Raw genomic sequence first — 23,168 nt, 5'->3', positions numbered from 1 at the left:
TTTTTTCTCTTGAATCTCATTTTGTCCTAACTTCTGCTTCATTTTAAAAGAAATTCATTCCTTGGATTAGCCAGGGGGCCACTTCATGAAATGCTGAGCATTTCCACTTGCTAGAAATGCATGTCAGCCACATTGGGGACTTGGGGGGGTTGTGACTCAACAAATAAGGAGAACTGCCCTTTATCTGTGACCCACCTGGGAGTGGGTGGATGCAGTCATTCTTATCAGCTTTTAGAAAGGACCAAATTGATATTCAGTGTTTTTGGGGAGGGGGCAGGGGGCTTTGAAATCCCCTCCTTCCATCTCTCCATCTGTGAGCCAGTGTCGTTTTAAGCACAGTGTTCCTTCACATGGAGCCATCTCTTGCCCGGACCACACCAACGGTCTCCAGTGAGATTTTGCAAATACGGGGTGTAGGAAACCCAGAAAAAAGAGACATCACCATTATACTAAAGCAAGTGGGTACCGCCCAGAGGCAGCCAAGGTCAGGTTCATCGCGTGGACCAGTCTTCGTTGGTCCTGGAGGACAGATAATAAAACCTTTCCTTCTCCTGCAAGAGAAGCCGGGCGCTCCAAGAGGGAATGACATGTTCCCCGTGGGGTGCAAGCCCTGGGGTCTCTTAGCTTGGGCTCCATGATTTTGCATTCTTTGGTCACAAGGATTTGGAGGGGGGTGACTTGTGAAAGCTGGCTACTCTATTAAAAGGCAAATATTCCCTAAACCCCCCAAAGAAAATGCACAGTATAAATATAAGCAAAAGATATGAAGTTAATGCAAAACCGTACATTGTGTGTCCTTTTGCTATTTTTCCTTCTGAATTTTGAAGTTTTTTCCCTAGCCACTCACATTGATGGGCAAGTATTTTGTTCTAGAGCTGGGGTCTTCCCCTGGAAGCTGATGAGTTTTTCAAAAAATGTTTTCTTATATTTCAGAATAATTTTCCCTTTGTGTTCCTTTGAGCTCTGTCTTAAACGCAATTTTGAACCATTCTTTTGAGAAGGGCTACTGAGATCCAGCAAGGACCCAGTACACAAAGTAAGAGACTCCTTCCAAGTTGGGTTTTGGAGAGAGGAGGATCTGCTCACATGGCTCCTGAGGGAGTGGAGGAGGGACCAGCCAGGCACTGGCCATTCCAAAGTCAGCTCATCCCTATGGTCATCTGAGAGGAGGCCGGAGCTGTTCTGGGAGTCTAAGCTCAGTCTTGCCGTGGAATTGGGGCTGGCCCAGGGACTTTGCAGGAAAAGAGGCAGAAGTGCAGAAAGATGTGTTCTGGCTGAAAAGGTCCTCCCAGGCTTTCTGGCCCAAGAGAAGGGAATACCCCCATTAAAGGCAGTGACTTGTCTAAAATCACACCAACAGGAAGTGACCAAATTGAGCTTTGAATCCTGAGCTCAGAGCTGGGACTTCTCCCAGGGATCATGGGAGGCTCGTTTCTCCAGAGTCAGCCTCAGGAAATCAGGAAGTAAAGGTGAAGATGGAGGTGAGGACTGCCGTCTAGCTCCGTCAAGGCCTCCTGGATCATGAGGGCATCTTGGAGGCTTCTTGGGTCATCTGCACTGTGAGAACAGAACCAGGAGGTCACTGGCTGAGTTAAGTGACTGGTCCATGGTCACCAACTCATAAGTGGTGGGGCCAGGACTTGCTCCGGCTTCTGTCTCAGACCTCGGCCCTGCCTGACCTACGGGGCAGCTAGGGAGGGGGAGCATGTATCGTGTTCTAGGAGTGAGGCTGGAGCTTTCAGCATGATACTTATTCATTTAAAACAAACACTTAGGGATTTTGTTCCTCAGGTGAGCTCTGACCTCTTGGTCGCCACCTTCCTTGGCCCCTCCAGTAGCTGTGTCCGATGCTATTGATCATCCCCTCTCTATGTCCTCTCTCCCTCACCGGCTTCTGTAGAACCCTCCTCCCTGTCTAGCTCTTGCACTAACTTTACACAAGTGTTCCGTCGCTATCTCTCACTTTTTCTCTCTTCTCTGTCTCTCCTTTTTTTTCTCTTATCTTGCTTTCTCCTTCTCCCTCCCTTCCTTTCCATTCTTACTGTAAATTGGACCTGGCTAAAATCCTGAGGGAAATAATATAAATAGTCTTTGCTACTTGACTTTTAAAAAAGCCAACAGAACCTCAGAGCTGTGGCTTTTTTTCTAGGTGACTGGCCCATTTCCTGGGCACATTAGCTAGACTTCCACGCTTCCAAAGAAATCCACTTGTTTTTTAAGACTTTTCCACCCCATGTGCTGCAGAGATGGATGACCACCACCTGTTGCTTGTACCGTCTCTTGATTGTAGGGATCCATATAAAGGTTTTCATGGCCCCGAGGCAAGGACTGCCTCAGCCCCCTCCAAAAGGCTTGAGGACAAAGCCCAGGCCGCAGTGGGCCCTGAGACAGAGGAGCAAGAAGCCAAGGTGCCCCCCACGGTACGTTTTCCTTCTCAGCCCGTTCTTGTGCTTTCCTCCAGCCAGTGCCGAACACTGTGAGGTGGCAGCAAATAAGCCGGGGAACAGGTTGTTGCAGAAGTAGTTTTTTTGTAAGGCTTTGTTTGCCGGTTGGACTTGCACAACTGTTTTGTGCTGTGCTAGAGGAAAATACATGCGATTAATTCTGACTCATCATTTTGGAAGTAAAAAGCAGGTCATGCTTGCAGCTGCTGCATTTAATTCAAGTTATAATTGAAATAAGCAAATGCAGCAAACTAGTTCCCCTTTTCAGGATTGGTGAACCATACGAAAATGGATTTGGCATAACTGGGCCAAAGGCCATTAATTGAATTCATACAAATCCCTGATAGGAACATCTTTGTTTTTATCAGATAATCAGGGTCTTTTAGAGTACACTGGAACAGAATGAAAAATGTAATTTGGGAGGCTACTAGAGGACTCTGTCTGCTCATTTATAAACCCCCAGATAGCCCTGATAGAGCTTTTGCGCGTGTATCCTCTCTAAAGTTATGCAAAGCATGCTAATAAATAGAATAGGGCAGGGAAGCAGCCAGCTGCCTGTGCGTGGCCCTGGACAGAATCTGAGTTACTTGTCGCCTACAGCCCCTGGACAGAGGACACTTTAGTGACAGGAGGCCGGAGCCCCTACTTTGTAGTCTTGTTTTGTGTACTCATAATGAAGGAGCTGAAGGCTGGAAGCAGCCTGGGAAGCACATTGCTTTCCACGTGGGAAGCCCAGAACCAGCCCTCTTGTTGGACCCCGTGACACTGCCCCCAGAGCGCCAGCAAGGAGTGGGGAGCATGAGCGAAGAACCAGGGCCTGGTTTCTGGCTGAAAAGAAAACCTGACCTTCCCGAGATAAAAGATTTTCTTTGCAAGAGGAAACCCAGCTCCCTAGTACTGGAGTCGATGTGCTATGCAGACCCCAGTGGGCCAGAGAGCACAGTGGTGCTGCTGAAGGAGGTCATCCTGGGGGAATAGGAGAAAGATGGGATAATCCCAGCATTCTCAGAAGGAATAGGCTGCCAGCTCCTCCCTCGAAGGCAGACACTCCCCTTTACCTTCCTTTGCAGCCCCATTCCCTCAGGACAATGGATCTGTCTACAAGAATAAAACTACCCAAGAATCGCATTTTCCTATTAAGTGCATGTGCACCATCTATCTTCACAGTCAACCAAAAAACATTAAGCACCACCCATTTGCCAGGCCCTGGACTAAGGTGTAACAAAACAGATGGAACGGCTAAATGCGCTGCTCGCCTTCTCTTAGGCAGCCAAGGTGATCGTAAAGACCAGAACAACTTCCTATGAGGCATGATGCTTGAGACCAAGATCGCAAGAAGACGACTCAGTCAGACCCAAAGAATGTGTGAAGGGAACAGTCTTATGAGGTTGAAAAGGCAGCTTGGATCTGGGCTATGAGGGGCATGTGTTTGAGCTGGTGGTAATAGGGAGCCATCGGGGTTTATAGAGCAGAAGAGCAACCTTCTCAGCACTCAACTTGAGTCTACAGTAAGAGAGCTGTGTACCACTAGTAGCTACTAGTGCCTAGGCCACGTTTTTCCCTCTATGAAAAGCACTTCTGGCCTATAAGTCCCTCCACTTCTCACATCTGGGACCCAGTTTAGGACTCTATGATAATACACATATTCTTAATTTTTAAAAAGCCTGCTTCCACATACCCTTAGTGCCCCTGAATTGGAGCCATCCACTCTATTATGGAGCCTGTGACAGAACTCCGTTAGCCCCTAAGGCTCACTCAGAAGTCTGGTGCCTAAGAAAAAGATGGGTGAGTGAATTAAAAAGAACCTATAATTCTGACAACTTTCTGTTTTCCTTTTATGCTTCCATTTTATTATGCTGTTCCTCCTGGAACATTTTGGTTGTTCGAAGCCTGTTTTCTGTTAATATTAACCTTCGCTGGTCTTTGGGGGAGAAAAAAGCTGAATTGGGAAATAATCGTATTAAAGTAAGACTTTGGACATTCCTGAAATAAGATGGTGTTTGAATCTGTTTACTAATGTGTTGGAACTTAATTTGTTTATTTTAGTTGAAGGAAGCTTGAGATAAAGACTGTTTAACTACGGCCATGTGATCTGTGTGGCAAAGGAGGTATGTTAAAACCAATAATAATTTCTCCGTCTCTGACAAAGTTCTCTATAAGTCTTGTGAAAAACTCGAATCTGGGCTCAGACTATTTTTCTACCTCCTGAACTTGTGCTTAAGCATAATAAAACTTGATAAGAGTCGGGAGGTGGGGGGGAGTCAGGTTAGGGTTAGAGTTGGGAGGCGGGAGGCGGGAGGCGGGAGCCTAACCCTAAATTCACCTCCCAACTTTTCCCTCTCAAGTCCAGCATTTTGAGAGATTTATTCCATAGCGGCCACCTACTTCGTGAACTCAAAAAGGAGCTATTTCTCTCAAAACACATGTGAAGACCTGGAAGAAAGCTTATCTGGCCAAGCCTGCATCATAGGATGAATTTGAGGTTTCATTACTTACCTTTCCCACACAAAAAAGTCAATGCTGTGGATGGAAAGAGCTGATAGAGAAACAAGTTGGGAGTAGAGATTTGTGGAAGACAAGCTCAAATAGAAAAGAAATGCAGCGACAGTTGCCTTAGCCCTCAGGGAGCTGCCATCATGAGGATGTGCTGCCCCTTCGTACCCAGGCTGCCCTCGCGTAGGTGTCCAGGAGAAGCTTCGGACCACCACACTCAGCTTGGATTGCTGCCTGTACCACTGATTTTCATTTAAGGAGAAATATCACCCTGGCTCTTGAGTGAATCTCTGCTAGGTTCGAAGAGGTGAAAATTTTCTTTTTTTCTCCCTCCTTGTCATGGCACCTTTCGCAAGAGATTCTAGCTTTGTTAACTTGTCCTTTCTCAAGTGAAACAAGTTCCAGGCTAATGCTTGCTGTTGATCTAAGTAGGAAAGTCCCAGACTGATGGCATTGCCAAGCTCCCAGTGACCGCCACTGGAGCTCAATCCCTGTAGGGCCGTCTCTCCACCCTGGCACTTGTGCACCCCGCCATCCCGCCAACTGACTCTAAGGGCCCTCTTTTCCTTTGAGGCTTCCAGTGCCAATTCTCTGCGTAGTTCCTCTCTCACTGCCCAAACACGTTTTCTCTCCATTGAGATGGTCCAGTCAAGGCGGGGAGTTTACAGCTTCCATTCTCAGCAGCCCAGACTGCTGCAGCGCTCTGTGGGAATCACCGAGGGGGAAAGGAGGAGCTTAAATCTATCTGTCCTTCCCAGAAGGAAATCCGAACCAATGCTTGTTTACTGCAATAAACCCCCACCCAAGTGCAGCGGGCTGCCTCTCACTCCCCCCCAAAGCGGACGTTGGTGGTAACTGAAAAATCAGAGACTAAAGCTCTGTCTCTGCTTGTGCGGCCTGGAGCCTGCAAGCCATAGACTGGGGTACCTGCCATCCTCTTCCAGCTGCCTCTCCCGTCTGTTCCAAGACCCTCCAGGCCCGTCACAGTGGACTACATGAGCTGACATGGCCTAATCTGCCCTCCATTGCTTCTGGAAAGAGTCCTGGAAAGACATCCATTCTCTCAGGCTCCTGTCTCCAGACCAAATCCCAGGCCTGTTTTCATGTGCACCCCACAGAGCAATCCTGAGGCAGGCCTCCCACAGCCCACCACATAGAGGGGGCAGCTTCTTGTTCTAGCCTATGGGTTAGCTCTTTTTAAAAATAAAAATGTTTTTCATTTCATTAAGAATTTCCCAATTATATGTGAACAATGGTTAACATTCATTTTTTAAAATTTTGAGTTCCAAATTCTCTCCTCTTGCCCCTCTCTCACCCTTTGAAAAGGCAAGTAGCATGATATTGATTTTACATGTGAAGTCATGCAAAATGTATTTCCATGTTAGCCATGTTACAAAAGCAAACATACACTCAACAGAAAAATAAAGTGGAAAAAAAATCCACTTCAACCTCAGAATGTATCAGATTTTTTTCTCTAGAGGTGGGCGGCATTTTTCATGAGTTCTTTGGGATTGCCTTGGATCATTATATCACTGAAAAGAACGAAATTTAGTAACAAAGTTGCTGTTGTTAAGTATAGTGTTCTCTTTCACTTTGCATCTGTTCACATAATTCTTTGCAGCTTTTTCTAAAAGCATCCTGCTCATCATTGCTTAGAGGGCACCATAGGATCCCATCACAGTCATACACCACAGCTCGTATGGCCATTCCCCAATTGGTGGCTAGCCCCTCGATTTTCAATTCTCAGCCACCAATAAAAGAGCTGCTGTCAGTAGTTTTGTAGAAATAGACCCTTTTCCTTTTTCTTTAATGTCTCTGGGATATAGATCTAGAAAGATAAGTACAATTTCATAGCCCTTTGGTCTTAGTTACAAATGGCTCGCCAGAATAGTGGAATCAATGTACAGTTCCACCAACAGTGCATTAGCGTCCCAATTTTTCCACATTTTCTCAATTGTTTGTCATTTTCTTTTTCTGTTATCTTAACCTAGTGTGATAGGCATAAAATAGTATCTTAGAGTTGTTTTAATTTGCATTTCTCTGATGAGTAGTTTTAGAGCACTTTTTATATCATCATTGATAGTTTGGATTTCTTCTGAAAACTGCCTATTTATATCAATTGACCATTTATCAATTGGGGAATGGCTGGTATTTTTATAAACGTGACTCAGTTCCCTACATATTTAAGAAGCAAAGTCTTTATCAGAAAAAACTGCTGTAAACATTTTCTTTTATTTTCTTCTAATTTTTGTTGCATTAAGTTTCGTTACTTTTTAATTTCATGTAATCAAAATTATCCATTTTTCTTCCTATGGTCCTCTCTTGTTAGGTCATAAACTCTTCCTTTATCCACAAATCTGATAGGTAAATTTTTCCATTTTACCTTAATTTGTTATATCACCCTTTACATCTAAATCATTTACCCATTTTGAGCTTCTCTGGGTATATGGTGTAAGATACTGGCCTCTTGCCTAATTTCTTCCAAATTCCTTTCCCAACAATATTTGTCAAATGGTGAGTTCTTGCCCTGTAAATCTTGGGTCTTTGGATTTATCAAACACTAGATTGCTGTGGTCTTTTACTGCCGTGTATTTTGTAGATAATGTATTCCCTAGTACACCATTCTATTTCTTTGTATTGGATTGTTTTCATGATTATGGTTTTGTGATATATTTTGAAATCTGGAACTGGGAGGCTACCTTAACATTTTATAAATTGATTCCCTTGATATTCTTGACCTTTCTTCTAGATGAATTTTAGGGTTTTTTTCTAACTCTATAAAATAATTTTTTAGTAGTTTAATTGGCATAGCACTGAATAAGTAAATTAATTTAGGCAAAATTAGCATTTTTTGTTAATACTGACAGCCTATTCATGAACAATTATTTCTCTAGTTGTTTAGATCTTTTTTTGTGCGTATGAAAAGTTTTGTTAATTGTATCCCTGAGTTGATCTTGGCAGATAGACTCCCAAGTATTTTATGTTGTCTGCAGTTATCTTAAATGGAATTTCTCGATCTCCTCCTGACTTTTTTTGGTAGTATATAGAAATGATGATAATTTATGTGGGTTTATTTTGTAGCATGCAACATTGCTAAAGTTGTTCATTTTTTCACTAGATTTTTAGGTGATTCTCTAGAGTTCTCTAAGTATCCCATCATATTATCTGTAAAGAGTGATAGTGTTGGTTCCTCGTTTCATCTTTTTACTCCTTCAATATCTTTTTCTTCTCTTAATTGCTATAGCTAGAATTTCTAGTACAATATTGAATAATTATGGTAATTACTCCTGATATTACTGGGAAGGCTTCGATCCGGGTTGTTGCACAGACTCCGGGACCCATTTGGCCAGTGTCCTTTGTGGTCCTCAGGCTCGAAATCTTGGCTTTCTGCAGTGACTGGTTAAAGGCCCTTTACAGAATTCCCTGCATCAGTTATTTTTCATTTTTTTCCCCTAGTAAATAACAAGCAATTATAACCATTCTTTCTTATATTACCATCATGGAAAGGTTAAAAAAAAAAAAAAAAAAAAACTTTCACAAAAACGTCAAGCAAAACAAATTCCCACCTTGGCCAGATCCACAAACCTTTGTGGTGGTCTGTGTGCCGAGCCCGGCTCCTCAGAGTCATCATTCTGAAAGCTGACGGTCTGGGCCTTTGCGCCTTCCTGGGTATTCTATTGTAGTAGTGCTTGTTGTGTAAGTGTCTCCTGGCCCCTTCCCTCTGGATGAGTGTGGCCCTTTCTGAGCCACAGCATCCCGTCACACATAGAGACCGGGCCCTCACCGAGGGGGCAGGGGAGAGTCGGCTGCACGTGCTTTTGTCCAGATGGGACCACTTCCTCCGCCTTGGACCTCCCGGGGGCACTGGCCTGGTGATGGTATCACTGCGTCCAATTGTACGGGGGCACGCAGCTGTAGAGCTGTCAGAGTGTTGCGTCAGGCCGTGTTGGGCCTATTCTCCTCAGATTCCTCCAACCCAGTCCCAGGGGTGTGAAGTTGAGACTTTCATCTGCATTTCTCTAATTATTAATGGCTTGGGGCATTTCTTTCAGATAGCTATTAATTGTTTGGATTTCTTCTTTGAGAAGTGCCTGTTGTTCCTATTCTCTGTTATTTGATCACTTCAGGCGTCCAATTTTTGTGAGCTCATTTGGGGTTGTCTTAGCAGAGACACTGGAGGGTTGGCCGTTTCCCACTCCAGCTTATTTTACAGATGAGGAAACTGAGGCAAACAGTGTGAAGTGACTTGTCCAGGATCACACAGCCGGGAAGTGTTGGAGGCTGGATTTGATTTCATAGAGATGAGTCTTTCTTGCCTCCAAGAACAGCACTATCCATTGTGCCACCTGGCTACCTCGGACTATTGATTATTTGGGCACTACTCTGAGTCCTTTTCCCAGGGGCTGCTGGTGTGGCTCCCTGGAAACCAGGAGGGGCCGGCCTTGGCCTCCCTGGAAGCAGCTGGCGGGAGATGCCCTCCTTTTCTCTTCTAGCTCCTGAAAGCTTAATGCAAGCGCTAGAAGACCTGGACTACCTGGCAGCCCTGGATAACGATGGGAACCTCTCGGAATTCGGCATCATCATGTCAGAGTTTCCTCTGGATCCTAAGCTGTCCAAGGCCATCTTAGCCTCTTGTGAATTTGACTGTGTCGATGAAATGCTCACCATTGCCGCCATGGTAACAGGTACGGCTGTGGTCCCTGTTTGTGTGAGGCGCCACATAGCAGGGGAAAGGGGGATGGGGGACCCAGGCGGCTTTGTCCCAAAGGGCAAAGAGCCCCAGTATATTTAGAAACTAGTAGTGGAGGTAATGTCAAAAGAAAAAGAAAGAAAGGAAGGAAAAAAGAAAGGAAAAGAAGAAAAGAAAGGAGAGAGGAAGAAATGAAGGGAGAAGGAAAGAAAAAGGAAGAAAGAAAGAAAAAGGAAGGAATAAGGAAAGGGAAGGAAGGAAGAAGGGGGAAGGGATGGGAGGAAGAAGGCAGGAAGGAAGGAGTTCTTAGAATGAGGCTCGCCATCTCACTGCAGAAAGCAGACAGGGAGCCGGCCGCTTCCATGTGTGCAGCCTGGGGAGCCGACTTTTGCCGGATCTGCCCTTAGAGCCCACAGCAAGGGGCTGCTGCTGATTTTCTTCCAACTCCCTGATTGCCCTTTGGCCTCCTTTGGGATAAGTGAAGTGGGACCCAGGCCCAAGAGTGACCCTTTACCCTTGGCTCCCCTTGGGGTTTTAGATTTCCCCTCCTGAGCATGCCCTAGTGGGGGCAGCCCCTTCCCCCATGAGGCAGTCAGGAAGCTCCCGGGCTGGGCTCTAGGATGTCCTGCCCCTGGGGGGCTGCCTTGGGATGCCCCCTGGTGGGTTGGTGCCCCCAAGGTGCTGAGCTGGACATTGTGTGTTGGGCAGCTCCTGATTGCTTCCTGCCCCTGCCCCCCGGCGCAGAGGAGGCCCGGCAGCGGAGGACGGACCTCTCCCACCCAGACGGCGACCACCTGACGCTCCTCAACGTGTACAAGACTTACCAGGAAGCCAGCGAGAGTAAGTGAGTGCCGGGCAGTCCAACCTTCGGCCACAGGTTTTTTCCACGGCTTTTTCCCCAGTTAGAGAGTGTGCCTTGTGACCAGGGTGGAGAGCTGTGCACAGGACATTGGGGTGGCTGCAAGTTCCCTCACAGAATCCCCTCAGAGCCCGGCACACAGCAGGCACAAATTAATGCTTGCTGGATGGAGCTCTGGGGGGCCTCAGGCCTCTTAGGGCTGGGGAAGGGGAGAACATGAGGAAGGGGTGTCCTCCCAGAGGTGAGAGAGAGCATCAGGGAGTGCACCCCGGTGAGCAGCAAGGAGCTCTGGGGCCAACTGCCCACTGATCACTGAGCCTCTCCTGGGGCCCCTGAATCTGGGGCCCGCCGGTCTCTGGGCTGCCTGGCTGCTATTCCTGGAGTCACTCGATTGACGAGTATGTGTTCAGTCCCCCAGGAAAAGCAGGGAAGACCCCCCGCCCTGCCCCCCCCTTTCTGGAACTTGTCTTCTGTCTGCCCTCCCCTTCCCCCCCGGTGCAGTGATGGGAGCTGCTTCCAGTTGTGCTCTCACGGGGCCTTTACCACTGCCCTGGCTGGGACAAGCTCATAGTGTCCTCCCTCAACCTTTGGGGAAACTGAGGCAGGCCAAGGTAAAGGAAGTTGTCCAGAGTCACCTGCTTGTCGTGTCTGATAGTGCCCACATGGACAAACCATTCTGAGGATGACTGATGGGTGCCCAAGAGCACAGACCCTGGAAGCAAGCTCAGGGGGGCATGGGCAGCAGAAAAGGACGTGTGGGGGAGGAGATGGGCCTTGTGTGCCAGGTGCCTGGCCCAGATGGTGAGGGGCCGATGGCCCTGAGTGGGAGTGCATCAGCCCTGGAGAGTGCCCACCTTGGGGGGGATGATGGGGTGGCTGAACCACTGCTCATGACCTAGGAAGTCACAGTGAACCCAAGAATCTCTGCCAGGTCTGCGGGGGGCAGGTGGAAGTCTGCAGAGGCCGGCCTGGAGGTGGCCTGGGTGCCTGGTGACCCCCCCAGAGAGAACGGCATCAATGCCCAAGCCTTTCCCAGGGCTTCCCATGTGTGGTGAGCGCAAGGGGAGGGGGCTGAGCAGTGCTGGGAGGCCGGCTGCCCTAGCACCAGTACAGGGACAGAGGGTCTCCCAGGGATGGAGAGCTGCTAGGAAAGGAGGAGCCCATCCAGCCTCCATGGGGTCGGGCCCTCCCATGGCGCTTGGGCCCTTCTATAGTGCCCAAGCCCTCCCATGGTGCCCATGCCCCACTACTGGAGCCAGCCTCTGGGCTTCCTGTGGAGCAGCCACTCCTGGCCCAGTAGATAGAGTCCCTGGATCCAGGAAAGGGGCCAGAGCTTCCCTGCATTTGAATGTAGCCTTGGGCTCCTGCCCCAGCCCCCTGTGACCAAGTTTCCACTTGGCCTCGAGCCTGGCCTGGGCCTCCCTGGGCCCCATGGCTTTCACTGGGTTATTTTCAGTCATGACTGACTTCCTGAGCCACTTGGGGCTCGCTGGGCAGAGTCTGTGGCCGGCTCTGACCTCAGGGAGACGGTTCTCTCTGAGCCCCTGCCGCGCTCGGCCCCAGGCCCGCTGCCCCTCGCTGTCGCTTAGCCGGGACCCTTCGTCTCCCGTAAGGTGCCTTTGCCCGGCCGCCCCCCAAGCCACAAAGGCTCCCTCTGCCACCTTGTGCACCCCCTAGCCGTTCCCATCCCCCCTTTTCAGGTTATCATTCACTTACGGCCTGGACATCATGTCCCTGGGCTATCCTTGAATACCCAGTCTGAGCCCTTGGTCACTGCTGGGGGCCTGAGTGTGCTAATGGAACAGGCTGGGGGAGGGGGCGGCTGAAGGCCAAGAGGGCTGGCCAGGAAGTGGGGGATGGGGGACTGGGCTTAGGAGCAGAGAAGGAAGCTGACTGAGAAGGCTACCCTGGGGGTTGAGTCGGGGCGGGGGGAGGGGGGAGAGAATCAGTAACGGCAACATTGGTCAATATTGACGAAGCATGAACATATATATACACACAACATACACTCACCCTCAACACCGAACACACTCACAGAGAATGTACACACACAACACACACGCAGAACATACAACACAAGGAGAGAACATACACAACACAGAACATAAGCACACACAGACACACAAATCCAGCCTCCTCTTGTTGGCAGCAACGGTCGGCAGGAATAGCCACGCTCTCCCGGCCTGACCTTGTTATGGGCCAGAGCTTGAAACAAGGTGCTAAGTCAGTGGAATTGAGGAGACAATGGTTATTTAGCCTGGAGCTTCACAGTTTTCTAGATGTACTTAGTACTTACTACAGTTCCACAAGTTCACACCTTTAAGATAGTATATATAAGCCAGGAGCCTCAGCCAGGATTCAGTCGGGAACATTCAGAAGCCAGAGAAGGCAGTCAGGAGTTAAAGTCCAGATCCTTTATTGTCTCCTTCAAAGTCTTGTCTCCTTCCTTGGGCCCGTTAGCTTTCTTAGAGGTTTTCTCTCTCCCTGGTTCCTGCCACTAGTCCTTTGCCTCTGCCAACTTCAGCCTCCAGCCAGAACAAAGGTGGAAGATGGAATGAATCTGAATCCGCTTCCAAGAGCTTCTCCTTCTGGCCCCGATAGTTCCTCCTTATATGCCCCACACTGAGAATACATCAATCATCATATCACCAGGAAACCATCATTTGTTGTAGGACTAAATCAGTGCTAAACTAGATTTAACCATTGTCTCCTCAATTCCACTTAGTACCTTGTTTCAAGTTCTGGCCCATAACATCTCCTTGTAGGATCAGCTCAATCAGACTGAGCCCGGCTAAATTAGATAACTATTGTCTCTATCGATTCCACTGACTTAGCACCTTATAAGAATCCTTGGTTTCAAGTTCTGGCCCATAACATCACCTGGTTGGTGGGATCCCCACAAGCCTATCACCAGCTGGGCTCACCCACATTTCAGTGGGAAGAGATAGAATTTCAGTGTAAAACTGGTGGGGAGGGGGGAACTCCCCCATGAGCTTGGCCCTCATTCTTTTTCTGAATTTAAGGAGACTGCGGGATATTGTCCCCAGTTCTCTTAGGAAAAGGAGACTAGAAACCAGCTATGACTGAGCAGTCCTCCTCCTATCCAGGGAACAGGATTACAAAGAAGTTCCCCTTTTTCCCCAGATCAAACTTTGATCCCAAGGTGGTGCCGAGAGGTCTTTGCCCCTCTAGGATCCGGCCACGTGCTCGCTGTGCCTCCAGCCAGATGACCCTGGGCCAGCTCCTTCTGGCCTCTGTGGCTCGGGAGCTTTTCTCAAAGGCCTCTTGTCCCTTTTCCCTCAGACTTAGTGGAGAAATGGTGCACGGATCACTTCCTCAGCTTGCCAGCGCTCAGGATGGCCGAGAGCATCCGCGACGAGCTCTTGGACATCGTCAAGCGGATTGAGCTCCCCTACTCTGAGCCGGCTTTTGGCTCGAAGGAAAACACCCTGAACATAAAGAAAGCTCTCATAGCCGGTTACTTTATGCAGGTAGGTCTCCACAACAGCCTTCATCTCCATGGCACTGCCATCCGAGAGAAAAGAAAGCAGTTTAAGATTCCTAGGGCCGCTTGGTCTGATGGGAAGAGGGGTGCGTCACTGTGTCAACCACCAGTTTGTGCCCCTATTAATGCAGTTTCAAACGTGACACTTAGCAAGCTGTTCCTCTGTGCCTGAGGGGGGATGTGTCAGCTAGGTCCGAAAAGGGGCCTTGAAGGGCTGCAACGGGGCAGCTCCTCCCAGATCCGGCCTTCTTCCTGGCCCACGGCCTGCGCTCTCTCCATGCTCCCTCTGGCTTTGCAATAATAGCTCCAGAACCATGCTCGGGGATGCTCCAGTAGAGAATGCAGCCCAGGCAAGGGGACAGTCCGGGAGGGAGGGGATGGCCGCCTGAGCCTGGGTGAGGGGCGGGCGCAAAAGCTGCTGGAAACAGAAAGAGGAGCCTTGGCATCTGGATGGGGAGGGGGTGGGCAGTGTGGGGTGGGGGCCTGTGCAAAAGAACCCAAGACTCCCAGAAGTTGGTGCTAAAGACTTGTTGGTGCGGCCCCGAAACAGAGGACTGAGCAAGTTCCTCCTGTCACCTCGTCTACCTCAAGTCACTGGGGGTGTGGGTCTGTAAAGTGGGGAGAGCACTGGAGAGCGCTACTAGAAATGCATGGCGAGTTGTGCGTGTGGGTAACCAGGATGCTGTGCTGTCCTTGCCCCCTCAGATCGCTCGGGACGTTGATGGATCGGGGAACTACCTGATGCTGACCCACAAGCAGGTGGCTCAGCTGCACCCCCTTTCGTGCTATTATGACATGAAGAAGATCCCAGAGTGGGTGGTCTTCCACACATTCAGCATTTCTGAGAACAACTGCATCCAGATCATCTCTGAAATCTCTCCCGAGCTGTAAGTGGGGCTGGATCACTGGTCCCTACACTCCAGACTCACTGGGAACGGAAGCCCCCAGGGCCTCCTTGGAGCAGAAAATCCTCCACCATCCAACCCTAAACGCCTATCCTTCCCCAGATGTGTCCCAAATGACCATGTACCACCAAACACAACAAACAACACCATCCCTCCAAACCGATGACATGATAGAGATTGGGGGGATGGGGGGAGAGGAGTATCCTAGAAAGTCGGCAGTTCTCCCTCCTGCCAGAGCCTGCTGAAGGGCCCCATCACATAAGGGGGTGCTCACCAACACCTAGGCTCAGGTTTCTCCAGGAGAACGCCAGTGAGGCCCTAGCAGAGGTTGGACAGGAAGGACGGCTATCCCTTGCAGCATTTAATGGGAACAGGAAGCTCCGGGACATCTAGAAATCTAGTTCTGCTCTAAATAAAGTGGCTGAAGGACAGGTGGCAAAGTCTTTGCCAGAATACTCTCCCAGAAAATTCCCTGAAGCTTAATATCAGACAGCCAGTCAATTACATTAATGTAACACTTTATTAATAATTAATGTGTTTGGAATAAAAGTATTTTGAAAACTTTTGTTCAAAAATAGTCCACTGACAACAAAATGCATAAGCAGCCTTAAGAAAATGGAGCCATTTTGTTGGTCATGGCTCCCCCTGCAGGCCACTGGCCTCCCAAAGAGGTTTGAAAGACTCTGCCTTGTATTTTCAATCGCTATCCCACCAGAGCAGGGCTACTTTAGCTAGGTCTATGAACATAATTCCTTAAAAAAAGAAAACTTTTTAAACAGTTTCAGTATCTGTGGTTTCCTTTGTAACCCAACAAAGTTTAATCTTTGCACTTTAAAACCTTCTCAGAAGGTCGAGAGCCTCTGCCCCAAAGCCAGCCCTGAGAATAAGGGTTCCTGAGGCAGCAGGCCCTTTTCAATGTGCTGTCATTAGGGAAGCCGTTAGCTGGCCCTAAAAAACTGCAGAGAAACCAAGGGCGCCGCTTCTCATGGCACAGCCACCAAAAATCCTCCAATACACTTCTGATAAAGAATCTTTAAGGAAATGGTCCATCTCGGGCTTTCCCAGCATGCTCAGTAAGGAGTGTCCGTTTGCCCTCCAAACCCACATGGGGCACCTGACATCGGCTCACGGCCAAACTGCTCTGGGGGTTCTGTATCTGGTGGAATGTGTGAGCTCCGGTTCAGTTATGGAGTTCTGCAGAGTTTGGTATTTATCACTTACCAAAAACTTCACTGTTTTTTCTTTAAAATTCTTTAAATCGCTGCCTTTCTTCCTTTGCTCCCACAGATTCATGCAGTTGGCGCCACCATATTACTTCAGTAATCTGCCTCCTAGTGAGAGCAAGGATATTCTGCAGCAAGTGATCAATCACTTAGCGCCCATCTCCACGGTGAAAAAGGACCAGAAGCCAGGCAAAGAGAAAATGTGCGAAGAGTGCCCGGAAGCTGCTGCCGAGCCGCGGTGCGTCATTCAGTGACTCTGAAACCTTAATTCTACACTATACAGGATGTGCAATAAACACCCAACATTAACCATTGTAGTGGTTTGTCAACATGAAGGATGTACAGAGACCTAACACGAGGCGAGACAAATCAGCCAGCCGAGATAATTTTGTACAAATAAAATGCTTTGTACATCGTTCAAGCAACCTGAATAAACAGTCGTTGCTCGGTTTTTAATTCCTAGCCTGTGTGTCGTTTCTTTTGGAGTAAGGAATGAGTTTTTAATAAATGTTGCACAAGCCCAGGGTACATTTGACCAAAAAGAAAAAAAAGGGATTTGTAAAACCCAAATATTAAGGCCGTGGTGCCGGAACCAACCAGCACCTGTTATATATGGGTTCTCAAAACCCTTCAATCTCCGGTGGGTCCATCAGGAAGCGAGCCCCTCGCGGGCAGCAGACATGCCCTAGACAGACAGGTACTCGCGGAGTGCCTCCATGATCGAGCCCATCCTGCTGGCCGGAATCACCATGACCGTCCTCAGGGGCCTCATGGGCGAGTCATCAAAAGACCAGCTGCCCCCCAGCACCAGGCCACTCTCCTCCTGCACGCAGTAGCTGAATTTCAGAAGGGCTTTCTAAGGCAAGAGAAAGGAACCCGAGTTAGCACACCTCCTCTCCAGCCAAGAAAGGCCCAAGGGGCCCAAGGTCCGTGGCAGCCAACAAACCAGTATTCTGGGCACACCACAGGCCACTCCCAGACTCATACCACTGACCCCCCTAGGACCCAGGCTCCATGGCCCCCAGCCCTGATTCTGCTCTAAGGCTTGCCCAAGTCCCTGAACTCCAGCCTCAGTGTCCCAGTTTGTAAAATGGGGAGAGATCAGGGTTCAAGTTGTCCTACAACAGAAGCCATCTCTGATCCTGTAAGTCCTCCCCCCCTTCTCTGTCCTCGCCCCCTCGTCTGAGTGACGCTGGGATTGGCCTAGAAGGTCTCTGGGCATGGTCTCCAGACACCTTCAGACAAGGCTTCACGCCAATCTCCCACTTCCCATGAGAGGAAGACAAAGATCCCAGGTTCAGACACTCTCCTTCAGCCTATGGTGGAGGCCCTTCGGGGGGCTGCTCGGGGCACCCTCCATCCATCTGGACAAGCGACAGTGAGACTCTCCAGGCTTCAGGACTGAATTCCCTGGTATGACGGTCATTGAAGTTACTATAAAGTCTTTCATATGTGACCAACAACCAAAGGTACAGGCTTCAGGTTCGGCAGCCCATCCCCAACCCCTAAAAGGTATCAAGGAGCTGCTCAACAAGGGCTTTAGAATCCACTGTCAATCAAAACGCTGCCCCCTCCCCCAAAAAAATTTATAAAAAGAACGTCCCCTATGAAAGACACTGAGAACACCCTAGAGCAGCGACTTCCTTCTCATAGTTTGCTCCAGGAGCAAACTCCCTTAGAGTTTAGACTGAGCGGCCAGACCAGAGCAGCCTGGGGGCTGCCCCCTCCCCCCCCCCCCCCCCCCCCCCCCCCGTGCCCTTTTGTGATACCCAGGCTTACCTCATAGAAGAACTCCTCCTCTGCGTTGGCAAACATGAGCTCTTCTTTCCGGGGCACATTACCCTTTTTCTTGGAATTTGAGGCCTCTTGGAATGTCTTGCTGATCAGGAGATAGTAGTAGCATTTCCCACAAGGCTGGTTGGCCTGCTGGGCCTCTGTGAGCTCCTTCCTGCAGAACGAGGGGCACACGGGAGCCATTAACGCCCGTAAGAGAACCACCCAGCATGCACTCTGCTACTGATATGCCTGGGGGGTTGGGGTGAAGGAGTTAAACAAGGAATAAAGCTTAGATTTCCAACCAGTCGGGAGTAATCGCCCACCATAAGCTCCCTGGCAACAGGAAAGCCTTCGGCCTGAGTCCACTGTGGGGAGGAGCTTCCTGGGCTGGGTCTGAGGGACTGGGAACCTGGAGGTTTAGGAGAGTACTAGAGACCCCAGCATCCACGCTGCCCTGAAACCCTTAAGTTTCAATACATTAAAATAAATATCGGAAGGAAAAAAAGCTGCTTGGATGATACTCTCGTTTTTCTAGGCAAGAATGCAATAGGGAAGGAAATATGCATTGATGGAGACCTACTGGTAACCGGGCATTGTGCTAAGGACTTCTCAAATATTATACCATGCTGTTATCATCCCCCTTCTTACAACTGAGCAAATGTGGTCGATTCACTAGGAAGTGTTTAAGGCGGGATTTAAACGGCACGAAGCCCGCCTGACCAAAAGACAACCAGTAAAATGGGGGAGGCGAGGACAAGATGAAGGGAGAGATGGGTAGAGAGGCTCCCAAAGGGAGTCCCACGCCCACAAAGAAACCAAAAGTAAAACTAGAAATGGCCAAGGGTCAGCCACCTCCACACTGATATCTGACCCTGGATCTCCAGCTACACCAGAGATTACCTCAAGACCCCACCAGAGCACCAACAGCAGTCAGAGAAACCTTTCTGACAGACATTTATATTTCATGCTTTCCATTACCTAAATGTGGCCATTAAAAAAATCATCTCTGAAGCCAGAGATATGGTTTTATTGTTTTCAGCTCAAGCACTCCAGGGGAATTTATTGTTCACGACTGCATCTTATTATTTTTTTTTTAATAAGATTCACTGTTCTTATTTATACAAATGAATCTGTATATTTAGTTGATACACACCAAAACAAAGATTTTATATGGAAAAATCCAGCCTTTTTAATGGAAAGCTATTTCTGATATATGTAGAGAGGGGTCATTATTGATTTAATGGAGTAACAAATAGCAATTGAACCTAAAATTGAAGTCTTTTCCCAAAAAAAGATCATGTTAAGTTTCTATAAGCAGGGAATGAAGTGATTCTAACTACAGCTCTCCCGGTAAAGCCCAACTCGCCATATCAGTCCTACTGCTTTCATTCCTCCGAGCTATTTCTCAATCCTCAGCAGCCTTCTCTCTCTCTCTCTTCCTTTCTGCATCAACACATTTCCATTTAGATCCCATTTCTGAAACCATTTGGAAAAAAATGGCCCTTTGGAAGTGATTTTTAGAAAGTCTCTTACTGCAGCTGCTGGTGCATGGGCAGAGCGATCTGGGGTGGAACATTAATGAATCTCTCACTCAGCAGAAAGCCCACAGGCTTGGTAGCATCATTTAAGAGCTTATCCAACTGTTCGACCACACTCTGCTCACAGTTCTTCTCACAGACGCTCAGAATCAACTCCTTAATTTGTTCGGCACATTCGGTACCCTGGCAATCGAAAAAAAGATTTCCTCTATATTAGAAACCGGCCACAGACACGGGGACGCTTGAAGTCGGCTCTAACTCTTTCCTTTGAGGAGCCTGGGGCCGAGGGCCTGCTCTGGTCTCCAGGGGACATTCTCCCCGGCCCCTCTGGTGATTACTGAGCTACTTCCCAAAGGAACCGTGGCTGGGGATTTACTGATTATCCAGTCAGTGACAGGGAGAGGCTTCTGAATTATCCCTAGAGCCCAAAAGGTGCTCAGAATCTAAGTTAGGAACAAGCCACCTCTTGTCATCGCCACCTGCTAGCTTCCCAGGGTCCTCAAAGCCCCAATAACAATCCCATTTTCTTTCCCATTCATCTCCTATTTATCCTCTATCCACTTGGTTTGTATGTATGTTTGCATGTGGTTTCTCCCATTAGCCTGTGAGCCCCTGGCTAGTCGGGCCTGTCTTTTACCTTCTTTTGTGTCCCCATCGCTTAGAACAGTGCCGGCGCTTAAATAAATGTCTCTTGACTGACTAAAACAATGCACCAAGCAGAAAAAAATCCCAATATCAACTGACTGCAGGTTATGAAAACGTGTTTTCAGAAGGAATTCCAAGAGCAGACACCAATGGAATTGGCAGTAATGCCTAAGGGGAAGGGTCGCATTCAGACAAGCCCACGGAGCTGACCTTTCTTTCGGTTAAATTCAAGAGGCTTATGAAACCGAAAATCTCCTCTTCTTCAGCATCCTCCTCATCGCTTTCTTCTGGAACATCTGTTTGCTGTTTGAAAAAGAGAGATGTTTTGGATTTGGGTTCGGAAGAATGAAATTAGGAATGGGACAGTCAGGGTTACCGCTGATATGTTGTCACGTCGGTTTTCAAAAATGTGTGACTGGAAGGGGCTCTGCTCCCAGGAGCCAAGTCCAAAAGGCCCAAGAACCTGCTCTGTCAGCCAGACCCACCAGGGGGCTCGGTGACTACCAGGCCGTCTCTTCCATTTCTAAAAGGTTATTTGGCAGAAAATGGCATTTTGACTGGCATTAAAATCCGCTTAATCTCTGGCCTGCTCCTTTACTTTGGAATGAAAGGCCTGAAGCCCCACAAGACACATCCTGCGGCACCAGCCCAGCTGGCATCTGGGGCCAAGAGCTCCGAGGCCTTGAAGCTCCAGCAGAAAGTCAAGACTGGAGCCCCGAAAGGTCTTTCAAGAAAGCACCACTTCTGATAAACTGATACCTCTCTGCAGGACCCCGAATGAGCTGAGAGTGTGGGCTGGTGGTCCCTTGTGCACACGAATACAAAGTTAAGTTCTCTTTCTGCTCGTTAGAGCAATATACCAAAGCTGACCCTGCAGGACGCTGTCTTGGTGCCAGCTAATATCCCGGATCAAAATGCCAGGCTCTGGAAGGGGCTCAGGTGAAAGGTTACTCACAGCTGCTGGCACGAGGCCTTCTGCCCTCCCTACAGCGTCTGCTCAGCGCGATTCTTGTCTCCTAGTTCCTGCTGTCCTGAGCCACGTTTTTCAAGAATCAGGTATCCCCAGCCCCCGTTAAGAGCCCTCCACCCCAATGCTGCAGGCTCGATCCTGACCAGAGCCAATCTCTGCTCCTCCCCTCATTCCGCCTGCCCTGGGAGACGGGCTCCGGGTGCCGCGCTGTCAGTCACAGCTAGGGCTGGACAAGGGCAGCAGCCGCAGCCTTCCCGCCGAACGTGGGGCGGAGCAGGAGGTGTGGGGACCGTGCCCGTCACTGGCATCACCGAGCACCTGACTGGGCTCAGGGCTGCCTCCGCCCCGTCCCTCACTGTCTCCTTTCTGGGTCGCCCCCCTCTTCTTGGGGAAAAGGCACGAATGCCCGTGACATGGGCAGGAGAACGGGCTAGAACGCAGGGGGGCCGCTGGGCTCTGCCCCAGCTCGCACACCACACCCGGCCCGGAAGGACAGCCTAGCTCTCACCTTGATGACGCTGCCGATGTGGTTCTGCTGAATTAGGAGATTGGTGAGCTCCCCGACGTTCACGGCAGCCTTGAGGAAGAGCTGAAAACAGGCAGAAAACAATTTCAGGCCCAAGCGGCTGCGACGTGTGAATCACAACAGTCACAACGGGGCTAATTCCAACGTGAGACATAAGCAGCGGCGGCCCACGTTCTCCCCCACAGATACCACCCCAGGCATCCCGCCTCAGCGCAAACCCAAGCGCTTCGGGCTCCGGCCTTTCTCACCTGCTGCAGCAATTTCTTTATCCCATCAAAGTCATTACCGGAGATAGAATGAGCTTCAAACTCCACGTTCACCTCCTGCAAAGGACGCACAGAGGACGGGTCACAGGCTCGGAAGCCCGGGCTCACCCCGCCGGCTGGCGGGGCCCCCACAGCCTCCCCGGGACTGACCGAGCAGAACAAACCGCCGGGCTCCCGGGAGTCGCTTCTCCAGTTCCCAGGGGCTGCTCAGCCCCTCCCCGCTGGAGCACACGCCCCCTCCGGGGCCAGGACCGAGGCCCAGCACCCCCAGGCACCGCGAGGCTCCCCGCGGTCCCTGCCTGCGGACACCTACCCGCCCCCCGCGGCCCCGCCCGGCGCCCCCCCCCCCCCCCCCCCCCCCCCCCCCCCCGCAGTGCGCGCGCGCACACGTGGGCAACCACGCCTCCGTGTCTGTGACACAGCGCACGCTGCGCACGCGCACACACAGCGCATCCGCGCGCACGCGCTCCAGAGGACGCTCTGCGCGTGTACAAGCGCGCACCTGTCCGTGCCGCCCACAGGGCTAAGTGGGTCCGTGCCCGCACGCGCGCGTCCACACAGTGCGCATGACTATGTCTACAGGCGGACAACCTACACACTCCCGCACACCGCGCCCGCGCCCCCCCACAGCGACGCTGCCCGCCACTCGGGAGGCGGCCGGGATTCGGGGGAGCGGGGAGGGAGAGAACGGGCTTTCCCCAAGGACCCCGGCCCTCCCCTGCCTCGGTTTCCCCCCTTGTGAAGGAGGGAGCCCTCCGAGCGCCGGAAGCGAACGGGGGAGACTCCCCCTAGCGGCAGCCGCGGGGACGCGCCCCCCCACCTGGTTGACGAGCTCGTCCTCCTCGTCCTCCTCGTCCTCCTCGTCCTCCTCGTCACTGCCGCCGCTCTCTTCGCAGCTCTCGTCGGTGTCCTCCGGAGTCTCCGCGCGCCCCTGCCCGGCCCGAGCTCCCGGGGCCCGCGGGCGCCGGCTGCCCAGGGCGCGCTTCTTGGCCTGGGACGCCATGCTGCCCCGCTCCCACTGCGGCTGCGCGACTGCTTCCGGGTGACGGCTTCCGGGGCGGCTCATGCGCGGGGCGGGGGGACGTTGTTGGCGTCAAGGCGGAGGAGGACTGGGTCTAGGGCGCTTTGGACTCTGTCAGGCCGAGAGACCGTGTCCCGAACCGATTCTGGTTTGTTGGGCGCCGGCTGCTCCTGGCTGCGCCGCGGCGGGTTTTCTCTCCCCCCCAATCCCCCCCCCGCGCGCCCCGACAGTGGTTCGCTCCTCTGAGGGAGAATCTTGGAGCTGGCGGAGGACGGATCTGCGCGTGCGCCTACGTCTGTGCGCGCAT

The 23,168-nt window shown here is 50.5% G+C and overlaps 2 protein-coding genes across 2 annotated transcripts in view; one reads left to right on the top strand and one right to left on the bottom strand.

Annotated features, from left to right (window-relative positions):
• Positions 1-16,647, top strand: part of DHX32 (DEAH-box helicase 32 (putative)) — a 58,539-nt gene extending 41,892 nt beyond the window's left edge. The window contains exons 9-13 of the mRNA XM_031957010.1: positions 9,431-9,622; positions 10,336-10,467; positions 13,790-13,977; positions 14,697-14,878; positions 16,184-16,647. Of these exons, the coding sequence (XP_031812870.1) occupies positions 9,431-9,622; positions 10,336-10,467; positions 13,790-13,977; positions 14,697-14,878; positions 16,184-16,373 (884 nt within the window). The 3' untranslated portion in view covers positions 16,374-16,647. The remainder of the gene's footprint in view (positions 1-9,430; positions 9,623-10,335; positions 10,468-13,789; positions 13,978-14,696; positions 14,879-16,183) is intronic.
• Positions 15,402-22,980, bottom strand: BCCIP (BRCA2 and CDKN1A interacting protein). Its single transcript, XM_031957014.1, has 7 exons — positions 22,661-22,980; positions 21,823-21,897; positions 21,557-21,637; positions 20,289-20,381; positions 19,429-19,616; positions 17,899-18,067; positions 15,402-16,975 (listed from the first exon to the last, which is right to left on the bottom strand). Exons 1-7 carry the CDS (start codon positions 22,904-22,906, stop codon positions 16,805-16,807), a joined length of 1,023 nt encoding a protein of 340 aa, XP_031812874.1. The 5' UTR covers positions 22,907-22,980; the 3' UTR covers positions 15,402-16,804.
• Between the last annotated feature and the right edge of the window lie 188 nt (positions 22,981-23,168).

Source organism: Sarcophilus harrisii, chromosome 2 (assembly GCF_902635505.1).
Source record: "Sarcophilus harrisii chromosome 2, mSarHar1.11, whole genome shotgun sequence".
Taxonomy (NCBI): domain Eukaryota; kingdom Metazoa; phylum Chordata; class Mammalia; order Dasyuromorphia; family Dasyuridae; genus Sarcophilus; species Sarcophilus harrisii.
This window is presented reverse-complemented; position numbering and strand designations above follow the sequence as displayed.